At 49.5% G+C, this 17,417-nt stretch overlaps 1 protein-coding gene across 5 annotated transcripts in view; it reads left to right on the top strand.

The window, feature by feature from the left end:
* LOC140454655 (latent-transforming growth factor beta-binding protein 4-like) overlaps positions 1-17,417 on the top strand; it is a 146,803-nt gene that overhangs the window by 88,914 nt on the left and 40,472 nt on the right. For all 5 annotated transcript variants that reach the window (XM_072549581.1, XM_072549582.1, XM_072549583.1 and 2 more), the window contains 9 exons: positions 1,696-1,860; positions 5,063-5,224; positions 5,449-5,526; positions 11,039-11,170; positions 11,577-11,702; positions 12,744-12,863; positions 13,565-13,690; positions 16,039-16,164; positions 16,924-17,046. In XM_072549581.1, coding sequence (XP_072405682.1) covers positions 1,696-1,860; positions 5,063-5,224; positions 5,449-5,526; positions 11,039-11,170; positions 11,577-11,702; positions 12,744-12,863; positions 13,565-13,690; positions 16,039-16,164; positions 16,924-17,046 — 1,158 coding nt within the window. The remainder of the gene's footprint in view (positions 1-1,695; positions 1,861-5,062; positions 5,225-5,448; positions 5,527-11,038; positions 11,171-11,576; positions 11,703-12,743; positions 12,864-13,564; positions 13,691-16,038; positions 16,165-16,923; positions 17,047-17,417) is intronic.

Genomic DNA, 17,417 nt, shown 5'->3' on the forward strand with positions numbered 1-17,417 from the left:
CCCTCCGAAGAGCAACCAACCCAAATCCATTCCCCTACATTTACCCCTTCACCTAACACTATGGGCAATTTAGCATGGCCAATTCACCTGACCTGCACATCTTTGGACTGTGGGAGGAAACCGGAGCACCCAGAGGAAACCCATGCAGACATGGGGAGAATGTGCAAACTCCACACAGAGAGTCACCTGAAGCGGGAATTGAACCCGGATCTCTGGCGCTGTGAGGTAGCAGTGCTAACCGCTGTGCCACCGTGCCGATTTTATAGAGATTTATAAAATCATGTGGGCATAGATAGAACAAATAGACAATGTCTTTTCTCTGTGGTGACTGAGTCAAAAACTAGAGCATAGGTTTAAGTGAGAGGGGAAAGATTTAAAAGGGATCTAAGTAGCAACTTTATCACGCAGAGGGTGGTGTGTGTATGGAACAAGCTGCTAGAGGAAGTGGTGGAGGCTGGTACAATTACAACATTTAAAAGGCATCTGGATGGGTATATGAATAGGAAAGGTTTAGAGAGGTATGGGCCAAATGCTAGCAAATGGGACTAGATTGGGTTAGGATATAAGAGCTGAAAATGTGTTGCTGGAAAAGCGCAGCAGGTCAGGCAGCATCCAAGGAAAAGGAGAATCGATGTTTCGGGCATAAGCCCTTCTTCAGGATTTCCTGAAGAAGGACTGATGCCCAAAACATCGATTCTCCTGCTCCTTGGATGCTGCCTGACCTGTTGCACTTTTTCAGCAACACATTTTCAGCTCTGATCTCCAGCATCTGCAGTCCTCACTTTCTTCTCTTAGGATATAAGACCATAAGACCATAAGACATAGGAGTGGAAGTAAGGCCATTCAGCCCATCGAGTCCACTCCGCCATTCAATCATGGCTGATGGGCATTTCAACTCCACTTACCCGCATTTTCCCCGTAGCCCTTAATTCCTTGTGACATCAAGAATCTATCAGTCTCTGCCTTGAAGACATTTAGCGTCCCGGCCTCCACTGCACTCTGCGGCAATGAATTCCACAGGCCCACCACTCTCTGGCTGAAGAAATGTCTCTGCATTTCTGTTCTGAATTTACCCCCTCTAATTCTAAGGCTGTGTCCACAGGTCCTAGTCTCCTCGCCTAACGGAAACAACTTCCTAGCGCCCACCCTTTCCAAGCCATGTATTATCTTGTAAGTTTCTATTATATATGGTTGGCCTGGATGAGTTGGACTGAAGAGTCTGTGTCCTTATCTTTTTGACTGTATGAGTAACATCATATTGAGAATCTCAATGGATGTTTATGACAATTATGGGCATTTACACACACACCTTACAATCACAGGCTCTGTTGTATATGGGCTAGGAGAAACCTTGGCATGCCATGCTACTAGTGTACGCAGTAAGGTGGAGTCTGGCACCTTCATAATATTGGTTCACATGTGATGATGAGATGAGTATGTCTTTTAAAGCTTTGTTGCCAATGGGCTTTGAGATGTAACACGACCACATTAATGTTGGGAAGTAGGAAAACAGCAGACTTTATGCTGCAACAAACTTGTTAAAGAGTGACTGTGAGGACAAGATGAGTCTGGGAGATTTCCCACATCACCTGGGGGCCTATTTGGGGTTCTCCAGACTGAAGAAGAGTGGCGAACCATTCCTACTCCAACTCCTGTGTTTTTACTGAGTAACTTGCTGCGGTTTCAATGTTTCAGCGCAGAAGGTGATCTCATTAACCAAAGGACCTTGTTATCGGATTTGGAGGAGTGGATCCTGTTCCCTGCCCGTGGGACAGAACATCACGAAGCAGATCTGTTGCTGCAGCAGAGTGGGGAAAGCCTGGGGAACAGAGTGCCTGAAGTGCCCATCGCCGCTCACAGGTAATCAGGAAGTTACCCATGGCCAGCACCTTACTGACCTCTGACTGCAGAGGGCTATACAGTTGGGAAGGAAGTGAGACAGGAAAGGGGGAAAATAGGTAGGGGATAGAGGGAAAGAGTGTGAGTAAAGAGTGAGAGACTGCAAGGGGAAGAGTGGAGCAAAAGGGGTTGAATGTAGGAAAAATAGAAAGAAAAGAGATGAATGAGATAAATGGAACGAAGGAGGAGGAGGAGGGTAGGAGGAGGAGGGTAGGAGGAGGAGGAGGGTAGGAGGAGGAGGAGGGTAGGAGGAGGAGGAGGAGGGTAGGAGGAGGAGGAGGGTAGGAGGAGGAGGAGGGTAGGAGGAGGAGGGTAGGAGGAGGAGGAGGAGGGTAGGAGGAGGAGGAGGAGGGTAGGAGGAGGAGGAGGAGGGTAGGAGGAGGAGGGTAGGAGGAGGAGGAGGGTAGGAGGAGGAGGGTAGGAGGAGGAGGAGGGTAGGAGGAGGAGGAGGGTAGGAGGAGGAGGAGGGTAGGAGGAGGAGGGTAGGAGGAGGAGGAGGGTAGGAGGAGGAGGAGGGTAGGAGGAGGAGGAGGAGGGTAGGAGGAGGAGGAGGGTAGGAGGAGTAGGAGGAGGAGGAGGAGGGTAGGAGGAGGAGGAGGGTAGGAGGAGGAGGAGGAGGGTAGGAGGAGGAGGAGGAGGGTAGGAGGAGGAGGAGGGTAGGAGGAGGAGGAGGAGGGTAGGAGGAGGAGGAGGGTAGGAGGAGGAGGAGGAGGGTAGGAGGAGGAGGAGGGTAGGAGGAGGAGGGTAGGAGGAGGAGGAGGGTAGGAGGAGGAGGAGGGTAGGAGGAGGAGGGTAGGAGGAGGAGGAGGGTATCAGAGAGAGAGTATAAGAGGGGATAAGAGAGACAGCAAGGTGACTGTGAGGGGAGTAATGAAGGAGTGATGGAAGAAGTGACATCATTGACCATCCCTTGAGTCACAGATGAGAGGGCAGCAAGTTTCTGTTGTGTGAATGAATAGACCAATGCTTGACCCACTGATCTTTGGGCACCTGGGGCGAGAGGGTGGGTGTTATTGGGTTGATGATAATGGGAGAAATAAATAAAGTGTCAAGGAAAGATGCAAATATATTGGAGAGAGTGCAGAAGGGATTTACAACAATGATTTCAGGAATGAGAAACCTCAGTTGTGAGGATAGATTGAAGAGGTTGGGACTATTCCCTTGGAGAGGGGAAGTCTGAGAGAGGATTTGTTTGGGGGCTGAGTGGGCTGGATAGACTAGATAGGGAAAGAAACTAGAGTGAAAGGACGTAGGTTTAAAGAGACGTGCAAAGCGTTATGTAAGGAAAACATTTACAGGCATCAAGTATTTAGGGCATGGAATACATTACCTGGAAATCTGATAGAGGCAGATTCAATTGAAGAATTCAAGAGGGTATTAAATAATTATTTGGATAGAAATAGTGTGTCGGGAAATGGGGAAAGGACAGGAGATTGGCACTATGTCATAGATTTTGTACAGGCACGATGGACCACTGGCCCCCTTCTGTACCATAATAATTCTGTGATATTGTTCTGCATTGTGACAAGAGCCCTGTCTGGGAAATAAATTTCCTCAGTTTCTGCAGTGAGGCAGAGGGAAGGGAACAAAGCAACACTCTGTCAGGTTACAGTGTCAGGTTCAGAAACATTAGAAACACTGGGGGGATTTGGCAGGAGGCAGTGAATGGAGATGGTTGCTATCACAGTTGCTTGGGTTTGTGTGATTTGATGTTAGTGAGTCTCCCTCCCTCGACCTGCTGGAAATCTGTCTGTTCCAGAGTCAAGGCCTTGGTTTTGTTTTGGGAATCTAGACCCCAAAGGGATACTGGAGACCAAACTCTGCCAATGGTTTGTTCAGTGGACCATGTGGAATTCAGATCATAACCGCAATGTGGGCCTGGAGTTACATATGGGACTTGAGTGGTTTGAAGATTCCCAAGAGGCAGGGTGTAGGTGCTAGTTTTTATCATGAGCAGCTTCATGCCTCTGGTGAAATAACAAACCAGATCGAAGGCAACTTTACTCAATTTGTTCTAGTTCCAAACAGAGTACTGTACACCGAATTATTAAGTTCCTGAGTGAAGAGGAATGAAATTGCTCCCAACCTTTATTCTCCTGCTGCACTGAGTTGGTTACAACAGGTTCATTTAAAGAGGATTCCTTTCCCAGTGGGGTCCTTTCTCACAGACCATATGAATTAATGCTTTAAAAGGAGCCAATTTAACTGCACTTTCTTGACATAATGATAGAGTAATTTTGTTAGTTACTAAACGCAAGAAGAAATAATAGTGCAGTGCATCAAACACCAATTAGAAACGAGAATGAAGTGTAATAAAAATATACGTTTAAAGATAAATGGTTCAATCTCTCAGTCATTCATGAAACATGGAACATTGCACATTCAAACAACTGAATTTGAGATTCTTGGTTTTGCAGAATAGTTGAAGTCTATCCTGTTTCCTGTGATCTGACTAAATGGCTTCTAGCATTTAAAGTAACAGCTGACCTTCACTTTAACTGTGACCACACAACACACAGGTTCTCAGACTCGTGTTTATGCTGTGTGTTAGTAAGTACCCAAGCACAAATACGCAAACACATTATTGTCCACTGGCACACACAGACCAGGATTCAATTGCCTTTTAATCCCTGTTCTTGTGTATTCTTAAAAGGGGAAGAGACAAAACAATCTGCTGCCTATTTTTCTCATCATGTTCACATCTTCTGAGATAACTCCCAGGGGATTGCAGTTTAGTTTGTCATGTCTTTCTCCCTTTTAAATCCATCCCTTTGAAGAATCCTTGTACTATATCAGTATGACATTCCAGGGTCTCTCTCCAGATAGCAACTGTACAGAATTTACATCTGCAGTCCCCTTTTGACCCTGTTATTTTTGTTCAGAAAAACACATTGCAATTAAAAATTCAGTCAGTCTCTAAGTACTTTTGGGTTTCTGACCTCTCACTATGACACATTATGCTCACAAATGACTAAATATGATTATTCAAATCTCGCACTTTGCCCTACTGATGTTTGAACTCAATCGGGGCTGTTTTGGCTGGATCAAGTACACCATCAGTGCCAGTGCGATTGAAGCATCATCGCTGTTTGACATATTCACACTGGGCTTTCAAACAGATTCTGGATGTTTTAAGATTCTAAATTTCAATTTCTGCCTTCAGAGGGATTTCGGGAGATTTGCCCCGCAGGTTCTGGATATCATTACATCCGGTCAGATCTCCGCTACAGTAACCAGGGATTGGGGGAGAGGAACCGAGGAGTCACAAATGTGGATCAAGCATCATTGACCAGTACCTCAGCACCAATTGTTCAACCCACACAGGGTAGGTTCAAGGTCATTGCAGGATCAAGGGTGGAGGGATGTGGGGAGAGGATAGCACGCGGGTGAAGGGGGAATGATTGGAAAGATGTAGATGAGGGTGAAATTGGGATTGGAGGCTGGGGGAGAAGGGGATAGCAGGGGAAGGATGGAATGTGTGAAAAGGGGGGATGTTTGAGATGGGTACCAGAGGGGAACTGTAATGTTTTGATTCTCTTTCCACCTCAGCTCCAAGGCTGAGAGAGACAACAAGCGTAGCCAGGACATCGCCCACAACAGCAGCTGTGCCCAGGACCTCCCGACCAGGTTTGTGTCCAACTCCTACTTCAGAAACAAGGCAAATAGATTCACAAGCTGCCACATTCGCCATCTTTAAACACTTCCAACTCTTGCTTTGCTTTCTGTGTCAGAATCTTTGTGTTGCTGTTGGGATGGATATTGTGCCCACCCTGTTTCCAAATTCCTGTTCCTTTCTGGTCAGAGCTCTGCATCAATGGATTTGTTGCTGGATTGAACTGATTTTCCTTCAAAGGGTCAGGTGCTCTATCACTTGAAAGGCTGGAGGTTGTCACAGTGAATAAACTGAGACAGTTATCCTGACTCTGAGAGTATAGAATAGCAGCAAATGTAGCAAAAAATGCAACTTCTTCCCAGATCTGTAAGAGCCAACTCACTCCCCGCGCTCTCACTCCCCACACTCTCTCTCCCCGCACAATCTGTCCCTGCAGCCTCTCTCCCCACGCACTCACTCCCCACGCAGTCCCTGTGTACACTCCCCGTGCACTCACTCCCCACGCAGTCCCTGTTTACTCACTCCCTGCGCACTCACTCCCCACGCAGTCCCTGTGTACTCACTCCCTGCGCACTCACTCCCCACGCAGTCCCTGTTTACTCACTCCCTGCGCACTCACTCCCCACGCAGTCCCTGTGTACTCACTCCCTGCGCACTCACTCCCCACGCAGTCCCTGTGTACTCACTCCCTGCGCACTCACTCCCCACGCAGTCCCTGTGTACTCACTCCCTGCGCACTCACTCCCCACGCAGTCCCTGTGTACTCACTCCCTGCGCACTCACTCTCCACGCAGTCCCTGTGTACACTCCCCACGCACTCACTCCCCACGCAGTCCCTGTGTACTCACTCCCCGCGCACTCACTCCACACGCAGTCCCTGTGTACTCACTCCCCGCGCAGTCCCTGTGTACACTCCCCGTGCACTCACTCCACACGCAGTCCCTGTGTACTCACTCCCCGCGCAGTCCCTGTGTACACTCCCCGTGCACTCACTCCCCACGCAGTCCCTGTGTACTCACTCCCTGCACACTCACTCCCCATGTAGTCCCTGTGTACACTCCCCGTGCACTTACTCCCCACGCACTCACGCCCCACGCAGTCCCTGTGTACACTCCCCGTGCATTCACTCCCCACGCAGTCCCTGTGTACACACCCCACGCACTCACACCCCACGCAGTCCCTGTGTACACACCCCACATACTCACACCCCACGCAGTCCCTGTGTACACTTCCCGCGCACTCACTCCCCACGCAGTCCCTGTGTACACTCCCCGCACACTCACGCTCTCCCTGCGTACACTTCCCATGCACTCACTCCCCACGCAGTCCCTGTGTACACTCCCTGCGCACTCACTCCCTGTGCACGCACTCCCCACACAGTCCCTGTGTAGATTCCCCGCACACTCACGCTCTCCCTGCGTACACTTCCCACGCACTCACTCCCCACGCAGTCCCTGTGTACACTCCCTGCGCACTCACTCCCCGTGCACGCACTCCCCACACAGTCCCTGTGTAGATTCCCCGCACACTCACGCCCTCCCTGCGTACACCCCCCACGCACTCACTCCCTTCACAGTCCCTGTATACACACTACCCATGCATTCAGTCTGTGAGCACTGGATACCGACACCCTATCTCCCCACACGGTCTCTCTCCACGCACCATTCACATGCACTCTCTTCCCACCCACCTAATCACCGACCACTCAGTCCCCACCCACTCAAACCCCACTCACTCAGTCCCCGCCCACTACATTCCCGCCCACTCAGTACCCGCCGAATCAATCCCCACCCACTCAGTCCCCACCCACTCAGTTCCCGCCCACCCAGTACAGGTACACTCAGTCCCCGCCCACTACGGCCCAGCCCAATCAGTCCCCACCCACTAAGTCCCCGCCCACACCGTCCCCACCCACCCAGTGCTTGCCCACTCAGTCCCCACCAACTCAGACACTGCCCCACTCAAGCCCCACCAACTCAGTCCCCACACACTCAGCCCCGCCCACTCAGTACCTGCCCACTCAGTCCCCACCCACAATGTCCCCGCCCACTCAATCCCACCCACTCAGTCCCTGCCCCACTCAGTCCCCGCCCCACTCAGTCCCAGCCCCAGTCAGACCCGCCTGTTCAGTCCCTGCCCCACACAGACCCCACCCACTCAGTCCCCGACCACAACATCGCCCCCACAACGTCCCCGCCCACTCAGTCCCCGCCCCACTCAGTCCCCGCCCACTCAGCCCCCGCCCACTCAGTCCCCGCCCCACTCAGTCCCCGCCCCACTCAGTCCCCGCCCACTCAGCCCCCGCCCACTCAGTCCCTGCCCCACTCAGTTCCCGCCCCACTCAGTCCCCGCCCACTCAGCCCCCGCCCCACTCAGTCCCCGCCCCACTCAGTCCCTGCCCACTCAGTCCCCGCCCACTCAGCCCACGCCCACTCAGCCCACGCCCGCTCAGTCCTTGCCCACTCAGTCCCCGCCCACTCAGTCCCTATCCCTCTCAGTCCCCGCCCTCTCAGTCCCTGCCCACTCAGTTCCCGCCCACTCAGTCCCCGCCCACTCAGCCCCCACCCACTAAGTCCCTGCCCCACTCAGTCCCTGCCCCACTCAGTCCCTGCCCCACTCAGTCCCTGCCCACTCAGCCCACGCCCACTCAGTCCCTGCCCACTCAGTCCCCGCCCACTCAGCCCACGCCCACTCAGTCCATGCCGCCTCAGTCCCCGCCCACTCAGTCCCTGCCCACTCATACCTCGCCCACTCAGTCCCTACCCCACTCAGTCCCCGCCCACTCAGTCCCCGCCCACTCAGTCCCCGCCCACTCAGTCCACACCCACTCAGTCCCTGCCCCAATCATTTCCTACCTACTCAGTCCCCACCCACTCAGTCCCCGCCCACTCAGACCCTGCCCCACTGAGTCCCTGCCCCACTCAGTCCCTGCCCCACTCAGTCCCCGCCCCACTCAGTCCCCACCCACTCAGTCCCCACCCACTCAGTCCCCACCCACTCAGTCCCCACCCACTCAGTCCATGCCCCAATCATTTCCTACCTACTCAGTCCCCACCCACTCAGTCCCCGCCCACTCAGACCCTGCCCCACTGAGTCCCTGCCCCACTGAGTCCCTGCCCCACTGAGTCCCTGCCCCACTCAGTCCCCACCCACTCAGTCCCCACCCACTCAGTCCCCACCCACTCAGTCCCCACCCACTCAGTCCATGCCCCAATCATTTCCTACCTACTCAGTCCCCACCCACTCAGTCCCCGCCCACTCAGACCCTGCCCCACTGAGTCCCTGCCCCACTCAGTCCCCACCCACTCAGTCCCCACCCACTCAGTCCCCACCCACTCAGTCCCCACCCACTCAGTCCATGCCCCACTCAGTCCATGCCCCACTCAGACCCGCCCATTCGGTCCCTGCCCCACACAGTCCCCACCCACTCAGTCCCCACCCACTCAGTCTCTGCCCCACTCAGTCCCAGCCCCACCCAGTCCCTGCCCCACTCAGTCCCTGCCCCACTCAGTCCCTGCCCCACTCAGTCCCTGCCCCACCCAGTCCCTGCCCCACTCAGTCCCTGCCCCACTCAGTCCCTGCCATACTCAGTCCCCACCCACTGACTCCCCATGCCCTGATGAGGATACCTCGGTTTCCACAATCTGACAGGCAAATCAGTTACAGTTTCATCTAGGTCCTCTGTCAATCTCGCAATGTTGCTGCATTCTTTGCCATGTGGGTGCTCCTTGTACATGGTGTATACAGTGTGGGGTCTTTTTGTACACGGTGTATACAGTGTGGGGGCATCTTGTACATGGTGTATACAGTGTGGGGTCTTTTTGTACATGGTGTATACAGTGTGGGGGCATCTTGTACATGGTGTATACAGTGTGAGGGTTCCAAGTGCATGGTGTATACAGTGTGGGGTCTTTTTGTACATGGTGTATACAGTGTGGGGGAACCTTGTACACGGTGTATACAGTGTGAGGGTTCCAAGTGCATGGTGTATACAGTGTGGTGGGGAGGGGTCCTGTACACGGTGCATACAGTGTGTGGGGTCCATGTACATGGTGTATACAGTGTGGGTTCCATGTACATGGTATACACAGTGTGAGGGGTCCCTGTACATGGTGTAGGCATTGTGTGGGGGGGTAGGGGCGAAATCCTTGTAAATGGTGTATACTGTGTGGGTGCTCCCTGTACACGGTGTATACAGTGTGGGGCTCTCTGTACACGGTGTACACAGTGGTGGGGGGGCTCTTTGTACGTGGTGTATACAGTGTGGGAGATCCCTGTACATGGTGAATACAGTATGGGGGCTTCCTGTATAAGGTGTATACAGTGTGGGGGAGGCTCCGTGTATACAGTGTGGGGGCACCCTGTACACGATGTATACAGTGTGGGGGTTCCCTGTACACGGTGTATACAGTGTGGGGGTTCCCTGTACACGGTGTATACAGTGTGGGGGTTCCCTGTACACGGTGTATACAGTGTGGGGGTTCCCTGTACACGGTGTATACAGTGTGGGGGTTCCCTGTACACGGTGTATACAGTGGGGAGGGCTCCGTGTACATGGAGTATACAGTGTGGGATCTCCTTGTACATAGTGAATACAGTATGGGGGCTTCCTGTATAAGGTGTATACTGTGTGGGGGGGGGGGCTCCCTGTACATGGTGTATACAGTGTGGGGTCTTTTTGTACACGGTGTATACAGTGTGGGGGAACCTTGTACACGGTGTATACAGTGTGAGGGCTCCATGTACATGGTGTATACAGTGTGGTGGGGTCTCTGTACATGGTGTATACAGTGTGGGGGATTGCCTGTACACGGTGTATACAGTGTGGGAGCTCCTTGTACATGGTGTATACAGTGTGGGGGGGTCCCTGTACAGGGTGTATACAGTGTGGGGGTTCCATGTACAGTGTATACAGTGTGGGGGCTCCGTGTATACGGTGTATACAGTGTTGGGGGGGGCTCCGTGTATACAGTGTGGTGGCTCCTTGAACACGGTGTATACAGTGTGGGGTGTCCCTGTACACGGTTTATACAGTGTGAGGGCTCCATGTACACAGTGTATACAGTGTGGGCACCCCTGTACATGGTGTATACAGTGTGGGGGGTCCCTGTACACAGTGTATACAGTGTGGGAGTTCCTTTTACCTGGTGTATACAGTGTGGGGTTTCCTTGTATACAGAGTGTCCTCTTTCCTTCCTTCCTTCCTTTCATTATCTATCCTTTTCCCTCGCTCTGTCATTATGTCTCTCTCTCTCTCTCTCGTGCTGTCACTTTGTGCTTCCTTCCTGTTCACTTTCCCCATTCTGTTCCAGCTCTTTGCTTTCCTCCTCTTCTCCGTTTCTTTTTTTTCCCATTCTGCTCATCTCTTTCCTTGTTATATTTTCTCTCTTCCACCATTTGTCTTTCTCTTGCCCAGTCTTCCTCTCTCACTTGCTAACTCTATTCCGTTCCTTGTATTCTGTCTCTCTCTCTCTGACTCTCACTCCCAATGGTATTTACTGTTGCTATGTTCTTCTCGATCTGCAGTTCCTGAGGTTCACATCTGTCATCGGATGCCGCAGATCTGTGGGCCGGGACGCTGTGTGATACGGCAGCTTGGTTACACATGTGCATGTAACACTGGTTTCCAGTTGAACACCGAACGTTCACGTTGTGTTGGTGAGTGAAGCCGAGCAGAGAGTCGAACTGCGCTCAGCAAAGCAGCAGGGGCCATCAGTGCTGTCATCGAGACTGGTGTTTATTCATCACTGGGGTCCAGTTTAACTGGCTTAGAGACGGGATTTGCTGCTTCTGGGGGTACTGAGGCCAAATTACCCAAGGGGGGGGAACTTCTAGCTCCCATCCTGTGGGGTGATGGAGGAGGTATCAGAGAGTAATTGGAAGGGGAATGGGGTGCGGAGGCTGGAGGAAGGGGGGGCACTGCGAGAGTACAGGAGGGGGGTGGGGGTCGGGAGAAGGCAGTGAGGGTACATTGAGCTTGTGTGTGGGCCTCGGTGGGGACTTCGATCTAATGGGCTGTTTTGATTTTGAGGCGGATGGCTAATGGTTTGTGTCTCTCCTGTAGATACTGACGAATGTAGAGTGAGACCTCAGCCCTGCCTCAATGGGCACTGTGTGAACACAGTCGGCAGTTTCCATTGTGCCTGTTCCAAGGGGTTTTCAGCCAATTCTCACGGGACGGATTGTGTGGGTAATTAATAATTTGTCCTCATTGTAAATCCGGCAGCATGAGGAGTTTTCAACGTTGTATTCACCTCCCACCTCAAAAACTCAATATCAGAAAAAAAGAAATCAGGGCCATGGAGTGTCTGACAGATGATTGTGGGTGTGGCAGGGTGAGACTTGGGGGGAAGCAACAACCTTCTTAGTATTATTGCTGGGATATTTATCCAAAGACCCAGGTTTGAATCTGCTGAGATGACAGAGTTTGACTTCAGTAAAAATCTAATAATGATGTCAAGGAAAATCCATCGAGGTCACTAATGTCCGTTAGGGAAGGGAACTGCCATCCTGATCCTGTCTGGCCTATATGTGACTCCAGACCCACAGCAATGTGGTTGACTCTGAGACTGCTCTGTGGGTAATTAATGCTTTGCCTTCTCAGTTACCTCTGCATCACGAGAATGAATTTTAAAAAAAGGATCAAGCAAGAGACTGGAGCTGAGAGTCCAATACAAAGACTTGTTGCTCATGAGGTGGCAAATGGGTTTTTGAGATTGTCACGTTTTGATGATCTGAAATCCAGAAGCTCCAAGAAAGGTTGGTAGGTCACAGAGATCAATTGATCAAAAGCTGGGATTTGGGAGAATGGGCAGAACATCATTGTTACAGAAAGAAGAATAAAAATATTCACCATCAGAACATTAAGAAAATGAAGATAAAGCATCAGACCTCACGCCTACAGTCCCAGAATCACTTGTGAACACTCTCGACTTGTCCCTCCCTCTCTCTCTCTCTCTGTCTCTCTGTCTGTCTCTCTCTCTTGCGCTCTCTCTCTGTCTCTGTCTCTCTCTCGCTCTGTCTCTCTCTCTCTCTCTCATTCTGTCTCTCTATCTGTCTCTCTCTCGTGCTCTCTCTTTCTCTGTCTCTCTCTCTCTCTGTCTCTCTCTGTCTGTCTGTCACTCACACACACACACACACACACATTCTGTCTTGTTAATGATATTTAGATTGATTTGGACGGCAAATTTCTAAATTCAGTCTGTTCTCCCTACTTTTTGCACCTTTTCAGATATTGATGAGTGTCTGGATATTTCCACCTGTCCAAATGCAGAGTGTGTGAATTCAGTGGGATCATATCGCTGTCTGCCCTGTCCAAATGGCTACAGAATCCAGAATCGCAAGTGTTCAGGTAATAAGGGCCTTGACTTTACTTAAAGCCTGAAACCAAATAATGGTAACAATATCCAGAGGCAGGAGGGAAATGCAGTATCAAACACTCCCAGGACAGGGATAGCACGGGGTTAGATACAGAGTAAAGCTGTCTCCACACTGCGCCATCAAACACTTCCAGGACAGAGACAGAGCTGAAAAATGTGTTGCTGGAAAAGCGCAGCAGGTCAGGCAGCATCCAAGGAACAGGAGAATCGACGTTTCGGGCATAAGCCCTTCTTCAGGAACAGAGACAGCACAGGGTTAGATACAGAGTAAAGCTTCCACTCCCATTGTCCCCATCAAGCATTGCCAGGGCAAGGACAGCATGGGACTAGCTACAAAATAAAGCTTCCTCTACACTATCCCCCATCAAACATTGCGAGGGGAGGGACAACATGGGGTTAGCTACAGAGTAAATCTTCCTCTACACTGTCCCCATCAAACACTTCAAGGACAAGTTATAGCATGGGGTCAGGTAGAAGGTTAACCTTCCACTCTCCTGTTGCAAGATTAGCGCACATCTTTATCATTAATATTATTATCGTTAAGCCATTGTACTGTCAGGCCACATGGCAGCCTAGCTCCCTGTTAGATGTACTCCCACCCTATGAAAGAAGCAATCGGATGTCAGGGTTAAACTCTGCCCAGTGCAGTCTGATTGGTTATCTATCATTACAGATATTGACGAGTGTGCAAATGCTGCACCGTGTGGGAATTCTGGAAGATGTGTCAACACTGAGGGCTCGTACCAATGTGACTGTAACCCTGGATATCGGCAAAGTGCTGACAGCAATCGATGTGCAGGTTTGACTCAGACTGACAATGTCCCAGAGTTCCATAAACTGAGGCTGTGCTCAGCTGTAGAAGATTTGAAACCAATACTGAAATATATGCAGTTTCTTCCAGCATTCCAAAACATTCTGTGCACAGAATTGAATGAGGTCTTTGCTGAACTTAGTAATGTTTGGTGGGATCCTGTTGTGCACAATTGTCTGATTGTTCAATTACTGGAGTGGTTACACTTTTGTAATAATGTGTTTGCTGGAGAGCTACTGATACATCCTGAGCATGTAAAAGGAGTGACAGAAATGAATGTTTCTCTTGCTGTGGAATGATCATTGTGAGCGTTTGCACAGTTCAGCTGAGTTGGTTCTGGATTATACATTTCTCTGTCAGAAACCTGCCTTTAAATGTGGAAAATGAATAATTGCCATGAGGTGCAGAAGGCATCTTTATAAATCAAAGAATAGTTTCAGCAAAAAGGGGACATAAGATAGCTTTGGCAAATAGAATTAAGGAGAATCCAAAGGGTTTTTACAAATACATTAAGGACAAAAGGGTAACTAGGGAGAGAATAGGGCCCCTCAAAGATCAGAGCTGAAAATGTGTTGCTGGAAAAGCGCTTTTCCAGCAACACATTTTCAGCTCTGATCTCCAGCATCTGCAGTCCTCACTTTCTCCCCTCAAAGATCAGCAAGGCAGCCTTTGTGTGGAGCCGCAGAAAATGGGGGAGATACTAAATGAGTATTTTGCATCAGTATTTATTGTGAAAAAAGACATAGAAGATATTGACTGTAGGGAAATAGATGGTGACATCTTACAAAATGTCCAGATTACAGAAGAGGAAGTGCTGGATGTCTTGAAATGGGTAAAGGTGGATAAATCCCCAGGATCTGATCAGGTGTACCCGAGAACTCTGTGGGAAGCTAGAGAAGTGATTGCTGGGCCTCTTGCTGAGATATTTGTATCATCGATAGTCACAGACGAAGTGCCGGAAGACTGGAGGTTGGCAAACATGTTTAAGAAGGGTGGTAAAGACAAGCCAGGGAACTATAGACCGATGAGCCTGACATCGGTGGTGTGCAAGTTGTTGGAGGGAATCCTGAGGGACAGGATGTACATGTATTTGGAAAGACAAGGACTGATTCGGGATAGTCAACATGGCTTTGTGCATGGGAAATCATGTCTCACAAACGTGATTGAGTTGTTTGAAGAAGTAACAAAGAGGATTGATGAGGACAGAGCAGTAGATGTGATCTATATGGACTTCAGTAAAGCGTTTGACAAGGTTCCCCATGGGAGACTGATTAGCAAGGTTACATCTCACGGAATACAGGGAGAACTAGCCATTTGGATACAGAGCTGGCTCAAAGGTAGAAGACAGAGGGTGGTGGTGGAGGGTTGTTTTTCAGACTGGAGGCCTGTGACCAGTGGAGTGCCACAAGGATCAGTGCTGAGTCCTCTACTTTTTGTCATTTACATAAATGATTTGGATGCGAGCATAAGAGATACAGTTAGTAAGTTTGCAGATGACACCAAAATTGGAGGTGTAGTGGACAGTGAAGAGAGTTATCTCAGATTACAACAGGATCTGGGCCAGCTGGGCCAATGGGCTGAGAAGTGGCAGATGGAGTTTAATTCCCCTATTACTTAAGTTCAGGATTCCATGCACTTTTTAACCAAGCTCTCAATCTTTTTGATAACGTTTTATGATCTGGATATATAAACACCCAGAATTCTTTGCTCCTGTAGCCATTTCAGAATTGTACTCATTATTTTAGATTGTCTCTCTGCGTTCCTCTGCTAACATGAATCCCTTTACACTTTCTATGTGTTAAATTTTATCTGCCCATTCCAGCATAGGGGCGCCTATGTCCTCTTGACATCTATTACTCTCCTCCTCACGGTTCACAGTGCTCACAAACTTTGTGTTCTGCGTAAGTGCCGAAGTTGTGCCCTATGCACCCAAGGACTAGGTCATTAATGTCAGTCAGCAAAAACAGGAATCCTAACACTGTGTAATGTCCTCCTGTTTAATGTTCAAATATTTCCCATCACACTCTGTTGGCCATCACTGGAGCAATTCCATGGTCATGTTACTGCTGTCCCTGATATTCCATGAGCTGTAACTTTGCTGTCAGGTCTGTTGTGTCACACTGTATCAAATGCCTTTTGGAAATCCGTGTGCATCATATTACCTCATCCAAAAACTCAATCACATTGCCTTAACAAATGTGTGTTGTCTTTCATCTTTTAATTTGAATTTATCCAAGTAACTGTCAATTTTATCTCAAAAATAGCTTTTCTAAAAATGAGTAAAGTAAAAGAGCTAATGTGGATTTGCTGTGAGATTTTGTTTATGGTTTTTTTAGATATCAATGAATGTTTTGAGGGAGATTTCTGTGCTCCATATGGGGAATGTTTGAATAGTGTTGGATCCTACACCTGTCTCTGTGCTGAGGGATTCACTACATCTGCTGATCTCTCCACCTGTCTCGGTGAGACACCCACATTATCCAGCATTTATTCCATTACATGAATTTTAATATTTCTCCTTTACTGTCTCTCTCCTGCTTTCACTCCATTCTCCATGTCATAACTCTCCCACTTCATTATGAGAATTCTTTCTCCCTCCTTCTCCCTCTCTTTCTCTGTCCCTCTCTCCCCAACTCCTTTTGATTCTCCCACCCTCTATCTCACACTTTTCTCTCCCTCCATTCTTGTTGGTTTTGAGTTTTCCTTTGCTTTTGTTTGTCAGGAATTCTAACTCTGAGTTGTTTCCTGGTTAGCCTGAACTTCGCCTTTTCTGAGTTCCTGCACCTTTGCTTCTTTGTGTGGGTCCTTCAACTTAAAAAAGGGAAATCTGTTAAACATGGGGATTGTATGAAGTCACCATTTAGCTTTTGGTGTCTCTGTTCCTCTGACTTTCTCTTTCTCTCACTCCTCATTTTACTATTTTCTCACAATCTTCACTCCTGCTCTTTCATTTTTCCTCTGTCTCCCTTCCTTCTAATTTTTCTGTGTTCTCTCTGTTTCTTTCTCTCTATCCCTTCTCTCTCCCCTATCTCCTGTTCTCACTATGTTTCCATAAATGTGTCTCTCCCACCTCTACCTCCCTCTGCCTCTCTCCCATCTTTCTGTTTCTCCCTTTCTCTCTGTCTCTCAATGCTTCTTTTTCCCTCCTCTCCTCCCCTCACCTCCCTCTCGAGTTTCCCCTTCATTAATCCATTTCTCGGTGTTCCTTTCATTCCTGTTAGATGTTAATGAGTGCACACAGCCAGGTGTCTGTGATCGTGGGAGCTGCACCAATACAGTTGGGTCATTTGAATGTGTGTGTGAGCCTGGATTCCTAGTTGATGAAGATCGATCCCAGTGTTTTGGTAAGTGTCTGACCTTTCCTCACCCAGGGGTTTAGCAGCTTTTCCACCAATGTTTCTACTCACTGCTCTGTATTTTCAGTGTTAGTTTTGCAACCTCACTGGATCCATTGTCCATTGGATTCCACCCCACTGGATACTGACCCTCCTGGATTTCTCCCCACTCTCTCACACCCACACAATTCCATTCTTTCTCTCTGTCTCACACACACATACACTCTCTCACATACACATACATTCTCACACTTGTTAAGGGATCTTCTTGGAAGGAGCGATGGCAGTATGGTTGAATTTAGAATACAGGTGGAGAGTGTAAAGATAAAATCCAATACCAGGGTCCTGTACTTAAACAAGGGAGACTACAACACGATGAG

This window comes from Chiloscyllium punctatum, chromosome 29 (assembly GCF_047496795.1).
Source record: "Chiloscyllium punctatum isolate Juve2018m chromosome 29, sChiPun1.3, whole genome shotgun sequence".
Taxonomy (NCBI): Eukaryota; Metazoa; Chordata; class Chondrichthyes; order Orectolobiformes; family Hemiscylliidae; genus Chiloscyllium; species Chiloscyllium punctatum.